General features: G+C 29.6%; 1 protein-coding gene across 1 annotated transcript; it reads left to right on the top strand.

Moving 5' to 3' along the window:
• Positions 1-8026: 8026 nt before the first annotated feature.
• On the top strand, positions 8027-9342 carry LOC108564316 (78 kDa glucose-regulated protein homolog). The gene is made up of 2 exons (XM_017923316.1): positions 8027-8255; positions 8306-9342. Exons 1-2 carry the CDS (start codon positions 8027-8029, stop codon positions 9178-9180), a joined length of 1104 nt encoding a protein of 367 aa, XP_017778805.1. The 3' UTR covers positions 9181-9342.
• Positions 9343-9378: the final 36 nt, after the last annotated feature.

The following is a 9378-nucleotide window of genomic DNA, read 5'->3' as shown; positions in this document are numbered from 1 at the left end:
AAGAAGTGTTTATATTAAGTGTCGTTTACTATTCTGGATGTGTGGCTATAGTCTAATCATGTTTTTTTGTACTATATATATATTATATACTATAATCCCGTGGAAATTGTTTTAAAATTCTTTACAAAACGAACGGACGTGCGAAAGCAGCAGCAGAAGAAGAACCTAGGTTTCGGGATGGTCGCAGGATATATGAGGAGAACAAGCACTCAATCCTTGCATATATTTTGCCACCATCCTAACAACAACAACAACAACAAAAGAAAAACAAACAAAGATTAATTAATAACAACAATTATTAATTAATACTTTTCTCGTAATTTAATTAAAACTATTTAATAAGAAAATCGCGAAAATAAGAAACCTTAAGGAATATTTAAAAACAAACAAAAAAAAATACATACATATAAAGTAATAATAATGATAACATATTTTCATAATCATCAATGTAGATAAACATATTTTCATACAAAAAAAAAATAAAAACAAAAAACAAACTAATAATAAACTGGATACGCAGATCAATTTTTTCATTTATTCGTATTTTCTTCGGAATTTACGTTTTTTTTCTATTATATAAATTTAGAGAGAAACTTGAGTTTTTCTTTTGTTAATTTACCCTTTTTTGTTTTAGATTGTTTTTCGGACACACACATAAACACATACAAAAAAAATATGATACAAACACATTCACACACATGTAATAAGAAAGTATATATATTAATATAGAAGAGGTTGTACGTGAGCCATCAATTGCCTTATTCGGATGCACGTTTGTTTGTTTCTTTCGGACTATATTATTATTATTATTATATAATGATAATGATGCAAGGAGACGATGAAAAAAAACAAAAACAAAAAAAAATGAGGAAAAAAAAACAAAGTACTAATGAAACTGAAAGAAAAGAAGAAATAACTAAGTAAGCCCAGCCCAGCCGACCGTGCGCAACGCAAGACCTCTGTTAATATTGATGAAATACTAAGTAATAAAGAGATGATGAAAATAATAAAAATATGATGAGAATTTGAAAGATATATATATATATACGAGAGATGATTAAATACATGTAATAATAATAAAAAAATATATATATATATTTGGTGTCCACAAAATGCCAGTTGTTCGAGAGTGTATGTGTAAAAAAAACAAAAACAAAAGATAATTATGAAGAAGGCGCAGAAAATTAATTAAACAAAACAAAAAAAAAAAGGAAAACTGTCATAACAACAACAGCAACAATAATAATAAAAAATGAAGAACGATCAATTATTCTTACGTAATGCAGCTTTTCCGGATTCGACGAGGTCGCGCAATAACGCAAACTACTCGATTTTGTAATTAATTTAGTTAAAATTTACAAAAAAAAAAGAAACGTATACACGCGTTTATGGTGAATGCAAATAATCAATTAGATTCATTGAATTTCTGTAAAGTAGTAACTTTATTTCTTTTTAAATTAATAACAAAAAGAAAAACGCACAAACCGTTAATTTGTTTGTCTTTATTTCAAATTTACACTGGCTCTAAATAATGTAAACTAAATTTTGCATTTCGTTTTTATTAGGAAATTATTTAAAACAATTTTATAAATATATATATATATATATAATATTAACGAGAGGAGAGCAAAACAAAAGTAATTATTGCATTTTTTTTTTCAAAATCTAGTAGGTTTTTTTTTCAGAAAAACATAAAATTAAGACTAATGCTCTTCTACATTGTTATGAATCGAATTATTAAACTTTTCGTAATTGGCAAAGAACTGAAAAATCAATTTTTAACTAAAACTAAAAAAAATATATTTTAAACGTAAAAAAAATATCACTAAAGTAGTAGTCATTAAATTAAGTATTAGTTCAATTTTACATTTTCGCATTGCTTTAATTAATTTCATAAAGAATTTACATTCAAATTAGGAAAATTAGAAATTTGTAGCTATGATTTCTCTATAAGAGATGTATGATATTTTTGATATCAATCGTTTTAAACGTAAAAAATTTAGAATCGTTTATTTGCTTAGATTAAATAGTAAATTGCGTTTTTGTTTTCACTATAGTTACGTTTATTGTTGTAGCTACAAGAAATTTTTGTTTGTTGCTATGGTTATTACATATAATTGGATAATAGCTAAATTCGTGATACTTTGAGTTTCAGTTTTCACTATAGTTACGTTTATTGTTGTAGCTACAAAAAAATGTTTGTTTATTGCTATGGTTTTTACATATGATTGGATAATAAGTAAATTCGTGATACTTTGTCTGAGTTTCAGGTAAATTCAGAGACGGAAGCGCCTTAAATGACTAAAATTTTATATTCGAATTGGAGAGTGAAAGAAAAAAAGAGATGAGATCAATTCGTTTAGTTATTTATTTTTGTCCCAAAATTTTTGTACCACACTTTACTCTTTTTATATAGTTAACTCCGTAGAGTTGATTTAAAAACAAATTGTCAATATTTAACAACAACAACAACAAAAGACTGATAACGAAATTTACATTCACCATAAAACCTAATTCTGTTAGTTTAAATTTTTCGTTTTTTTTTTGGCTTCTGAATTGAGGAGTTTGCGGTTATTGCGCTGAAACCTCGATGGATTTGAAAGAAGCGATTAGTTTTTTCCTCTGTCAGGTATTGATGTACAAAATATATTAAAATATAAGGTACAAATCTTCAGGATAAATATAGATGATATTGTATTGTTATTGTTTTGTGTTTGCGCGACGCTTGGGGCCGGCCGGGGCTGATTCACTGCCAGCAGTGGTTTTTTTCTGTCTACATAATAATGAATATAATAATATAACAAGAAAAGATAAGAAATATCTTAAATGAAAAAAAAATTATATAATTAAATAATTATATAAACATTCACGTTTCATCTAGTCTCATTGTAATAATAAATTGAAGAGAGAGGATAACGATAATTACTAAAGTAAACTAAAGTAAAAAAAAAAAAACAAAAAAAAACAAAACATCAAAGTGTGTTAAGAGAAAAAAAAAACAATTATTTATATAAATATATAAATGTTGATGTCCCGTGTGTTTCGTGCTCCACGGACGGCGGCCGATAGAATCCAAATTGCGTAACAATCCATCATCGGCTATGATCGGTCACGTCCGTGCGGCGAATTCTACCAATTACACTGCCAAATTTATTGGACTGCCACCAAAATTAATTGAAAAAAAAAAAGAAAACAAAAACAAATATAAGATGAGAATTAAATCTTAAATCGTAGTTGTATTATAAAAGCAATGCTCATAGGCGTATTATGAAGAGAGGTGATCATTGAAATCCAACACTGGGGCATCTTTTTTATTTATTTTTTTTGTATAGTGCGAAACATTCATCAGCTGAATAACCGGGATTTATTCGCGTGAAAACCTCGACGCATCCACCTGTTTTTTTAAAAATTTTGTAAATATCGCTTTTTTCTTGAAGAAAATGAAATAAATAAATTTAAAAAAAAAACTGGGTGGAAACGCCGGGATTTTCGCGTTTTTATATGTTTTAACGTGGGACTGAAGCGCACATAAATGGAAGAAAAAAATTATGTACTTGAACGCTGTTTGTATTTATGTGTGATCAGTTTGTTTTGTAACACTTGTACGGGATGATGTGAAAGTTTGAAGGAGGAAGAAAAAAAAAAGAATATATAATTATGTATGTATTTAAAAAAAAATATGAATGAAACGAAACCAATGAATTATTCGCAGAGGGATTTCGAATTGGTTCCTCCGCAAAAAAATATATGAAGAACCTCAACATGTCTCTCCTATTAGAACACTTGTGAACGCATGATTTTAATAAGGAGGAATCAACTCGAAGGCCGTTTATTGAGACACTTAATGTACTATCTGTAAAAAGGGATGAAGTAAAGCTTTATTTCTTTAAATCTAAAAAAGAAACTGTAGTAAAGAAAATTCTTAACTTTTATTAATATTATTTTTTTTTTATGAAAGAAGTTATATTGATAAGATTTTAGATGAAGGAAGTGAGAGTAAATAAATTAATTTTTATTTTAAAAATCTTTCGTTTGCGACACTTTTCCGATATATTTGTTTTTTTTTTTAAATTTCATTATTATTGTTTTTCTTTTGCGTTTTTGTTATTATTTGAATTGAATGTAATTTGATTTAACGTAATCGTGCTGAAACGGAAGAGTACCATTCCTAAGTAAAGATATTTAATGAAGGAGAAACGAATTGTGAATAGGAAGGAAGGAAATTATGAGTAAACTACGACGAAGACGACGACGACAACAACAACAACTTTAAGAGAGTGTAAAATATATATTTTAGATTAAATATGGAAAGTGCAATATGTACAAATTTTACTAATTTTACTTTTTTTATATATATTATTATTATTGTTTTATTAATTATTATTATTATTGTATATGAGATGAATTATTAAAAATAATTAAAGAGTAACGTTATTTTCTACTGAGCATAATATTGTATATGGATACGAATGGACAAGACGATGATGAAGATGATGGAAGAGAAAGAGATGAGAGAAACGGCAGTATTAATTCTTGGATCGAGCGCGGAAACACTACTAAATGAACTACACACTACTATATTATTATACATATATATATATTAAGCAGAGAACGCATTGTATTTCTTCTATGTGATCTTGGGATTTTCAAAAAAAAAAAAAATGATAATATGAAACGGTCTATAATAATGCATGGATGTTGTGATGATCGTGATGAAATGTGGAAATGTTCCGAGGATGCCCGACGAAAAGAAATTCATACCATTCTTTTAATTTTTCATTGATTTTCCTCCATGATTCCCTTTAACCAAGCTCCAAGCCACGAACGGGGGACGGATTTCCCTCCTCCAACACAAATTACCTGCAAATTGTTTGATTGAAAAAAATAAATAAGAAACATTAAGAAAAGGATAAATACAAATGAAAGTAATGATAAATCCTGTTATATCGAGTGTTGTATAAGCATTTTTTGAGAATGTTCGAATGAATATATTTTGTGCAGTAAACAGTAAACTCAATAGTAAAACATTGTTGTTTCATTTATTCCACTCCAAATTATATACAACAAACACATAATAAGTTTAAAATAAATACTAGGTAAGTATTATTGCTATCAATTTTCATTTGCTCTAATTACTCTAATTAATCTTTTATATACAGGGTGGCCTAATTGAAATGCAACTTTTAAGAACGCTGTATTTTTTTTTATTTGAAATTGGATTTTATTGAAGAACAAGCAAAAAATGATGGAAAATAATTAAATTTTTTGAATAAATTTCAAATTTTCGATATGGCCGCCTTGAGCGCGAACTATGACCTAGCAAGTCGCAACCTGCGGAATTTTCCTCCATTCGCGAAGAAAGGCTTCATTGAACACATTAACACTGGTATTTTTTAGTGCTGACATTGGTCTGTAAAATGTCCCATACTGAGAAGTCGAGCCATACTGAGTTGTCTCTCAGCCATTGTTGGTTTTCGTGTGATGATGCAGACTTTTCTTGAAACATCCACTCTTTCTGACTGAAATGTTTGGTTGTTCACGACTTCACATCACCTTCCAAAGCTTTTTCGTTGTAGACATTCGTTTTAACCTTGACGCCACTATCCAAAAACACCAACCGAGAGCGACTATCGACCGTCACAGCTTCCCAAACTACTATAAAACAGTGATACTTGACTTCTTGTCTAAATTTCCGATTGATCTCTCTTCTTAATAACTTCGATCATTCTGTTTGTTTACGAATATCTGAATTGCCAAATTTTTCTCATCAGACAACAGCTCTATCCATCCTAGATTTATTTTGAACATCGGTGAGATCTTGTACTTTTTGGAACTTGTAAGTCATGACTTTGAGTTCGATTTTAAATATTTGTTGCATGGTCATTTTCGATATGTTCAGCTGAGTAACCATTTGTCGTCCACTGCAGTATTCTCTATACTTAATTATATTTTTTTTTGTAAATCTTAAATTAAATTTACAAATATTATTTTTCAATTACACAGCAATAAACTAATAACGCTTTCCAAATATGCACAATCTTCTATCTATAAATAAAAATCATTTACGGATTAAATTACACGGTCTGCAACCGAACCTTTGTAATAATGCATTGCATCATCACCGATTCCAAAGTCATAACTTCTTTTGTCTTCTGACTATAATTTAAATTTTTTTTTTTTTTTTTTTTTTTTAAGTTTAAGAGATTTATATCAATTTTTTATTGACATAAATCTCTCCGGCCCTATTTCTACCCCTTTTCGGGTTTAACAGCCACCACAAATTTTTGTTGATTTTCGGAATTGAACCAACGACTTTCGTATCAGATTTTTGTGACATTTAATCTTAAATACCGTTCATTGACATAAGTCAATTTGACCGTTCATTGACATATGTCAATTTGACTTATGTCAAATAAATTGTGTCATTTCATACTTTTGTAGCAATGACGACTTTAATTCCGACTTTCTTTTATAGAAAAGTAATATTTTCTATTAAAAGACACTAAGTAAATATGAAATAATATTTGGCATACGTTATTGACACCCTACAAATCTTCTTAATATAGATTTGTATTTGTTAGGTTTCTCACTCAGTTTTCGAATTACATATTTATACAATTTTCAATGTAAAATTCAACACAGTTTTCTTTTTTTTTCGAATACGCACCACTTGCCAAGTAACATGTGCAAGAAACTATGGACTATTTGCACAATCTGAAGAGATTAATACGGATTTCATTCGAGCTTTAAGTTTCCGAACCACTTCTACCAGAGATGTAGTTTCTTTCTGACCACCAAAATAGCATTTCGTAACACTACTAGCTTTGCTGTAACGAGTTATGGTTCGAGTCATGAAAGATTTATTTACATTAAGGTGTACTAGAGCTCTAACAATAACCACTTTTGGTTTTTCGCTCAAATAATACGTTTGAATACCATCACTGATAACTTTTTTTCAAAACAACTGACATGAAAATGCTTCCTCAAGCTTATAAACAATAAAATCAACTATCATTAGACGAAATATGGACACAACATTGCCAACGGTTTGAAAGTTATAGCAGTTTTAAGTTGGTTGCAGTTCAATTGGGCCACCCTGTATAAATAATTCAGTATCAGCTGTAATTCATCCACTAATATTTTTAGAACTTGATATCAATTTGACCTATTTTAAGCACAAATATCAATAATTTTAATATCTCCATACAAAGCCTGCGTTGATTGCGATTAAATCAAAGAATTTTATGAAAATTTTTGTACATAAAGATAAATTTACCAAATAATTAAATTTATTATTCTTATTAAATTCAAATCAATATGAAAGATTTGAGTATTACCCTATTAAAATTCAAATTATGGTCATCGAGTTATGCAACCAAACTAACATAACTGTAAGTAAATTGTAGTATTTAAGTTGTAAACAAAAGTATGACACTTCAAAATTAATGGTGATTACGTTAAGATGTGTCAGAACGTGCTAAGTTTTCTTCACTAATTAATCGAAGTATGTATACTTATTTTTTTATATGATCATTAACATTGTGATTTAAGAAACATAGTTTTTTTAAGAAAAACTTATTTTTTTAAAATTTGTATTTACAAATCATTAATTTCAAGTGTATTTTTTGTAATTTATCAATGCTGGACAATAATTATTAGTTAATTTACATACTAATTTATGATTTAGATGAGATATAAATACTTTAATAATGATGATAAATTAGTAGAATTAAGCAAATTTTATAATTTATTTATAAAAGTTTATAAAGGTAAGTATAAGAAGTTATAGGTAAGTATATTTGGTATAAGTTGCATTTAAAAATCGATATCATTAATATATTGATAGATTTCTCAATAATAAGAGTTTTATAAAGATAATTATCATGTTATAAATGTATTGATATTTACAACAATTGATACAAACAAATTGCAATTGTTTAAATTATTTTTTTAATTACAAAATGCTATCTTATCTGATATTGGAGATACGGTGCAATAATTTTTTAAATCGTCATTGACTACAAAAATGTCGTCTAGTTACGGTGTGCTCTGTGTGGATATTGGAACGCGATTTATAAAATCTGTGGTGGTGAAAATTGACCAAACTCAGAAGACTATTTTACCGGAAACATATCAGATCACGCCGGCAATCGTGTCGCTATCCCCGAACGGGGAATGCCTGTGCACTGGGGTCAAAGCAAAAGCAATGTTCAATGTCCAGATGAACCAGCAGTCTTCCAATAACTTCGTTACAGGTATGAAGAGTGACCTGTAACTCAGCTTAGTAAATAAACTTTAATTTCAGATGTGTTTTCGCTGCTCGGTAAAACCTTGGTCGATTGGCGGGATTTCACGACTTTCAGTCATCCCATACAGACGACATTCAATGACAATCTCAAGATCGCGGTTGGCGCGAAGACCTACTACCCGGAAGAAATAATCTCAATGATATTGGAAGATATCAAATATTCCATTAAGCACTGCAACGTGAAGGAGATTGCTTTTAATTATTTAAATGTTGAGATTGGCAAGTGCATGGCGGCATGCTCCGGATTAAAGTTTCACAAGATCATGAAGCAGACGTACCTGCCCACAATGCATTCGTACATAGTTCATCACAGTGCGATAATCTCGAAAATATCTTTAATAATCATAGATTTTGGAATCAGTGAGTTAAGAATAACTCATATCAACAGCATCAATTATTTGAAGCAAACGTACAAGAACGTTTCATCGTCTGAATTCGCCAAATTGCTGGAGATCTTTCTACTTTGGTCGGAGAATATATCTGGTTCGTTGAACGAACGTCTTCGATTGGAAAATGAGTGCGAAAAGGCGATGGTGGCTCTATCTACCAGAGAATCTTGTCAGATTCGTTTGAGGGCCGGACGGGAGGAGAAATGGATTGTCGTGACAAGAGATGCTTTCGAGATGGCGATAAAACAAGCTGTGATGAGGTTTTTGCGAATAGTCGGGCAGTTCGTAAGAGACAAAAATATAGATTTAAAGATATCGGATGTCATCTTGATGGGTGGATCCAGCAATATTCCTTTGGTCAGAAGATCTCTCGAAGAATACATACAGAAACCAATTTGCGAGATGGCCGTCCTACCTGAATACATCACAGCCCATGGAATTGCTTCCTCAATTATAAATAAAATCACAAACGAAAAGCAATAGAAAAGTGATATTTTATATATGAAATTGTTTGGTTTCATTACATCCCTGAATCAAAGAGTTTGTCAAGATTCATTCCTTTGACATATCAACCAAATTAAAGGAATAGTCCTCTTTTCGGGACATTTCCTAGAAAATTATGCTTATCCCAACGCCCTTCAAAGAGTTAAAGGTAATGTTAAGAGTTTGAAAGTAATATTA

Source organism: Nicrophorus vespilloides, unplaced genomic scaffold (assembly GCF_001412225.1).
Source record: "Nicrophorus vespilloides isolate i.1.1-1 unplaced genomic scaffold, Nicve_v1.0, whole genome shotgun sequence".
NCBI classification, from domain to species: domain Eukaryota; kingdom Metazoa; phylum Arthropoda; class Insecta; order Coleoptera; family Silphidae; genus Nicrophorus; species Nicrophorus vespilloides.
The sequence above is the reverse complement of the archived record's forward strand: the minus strand, read 5'-3'. Positions and strand labels throughout refer to the sequence as shown.

Coding starts and splice junctions, on each gene's coding strand:
- LOC108564316 (XM_017923316.1), top strand. CDS start 8,027: ATGTCGTCTAGTTACGGTGTGCTCTGTGTGGATATTGGAACGCGATTT. Junction 8,256..8,305: donor TTCCAATAACTTCGTTACAG/GTATGAAGAGTG, acceptor CTTTAATTTCAG/ATGTGTTTTCGCTGCTCGGT.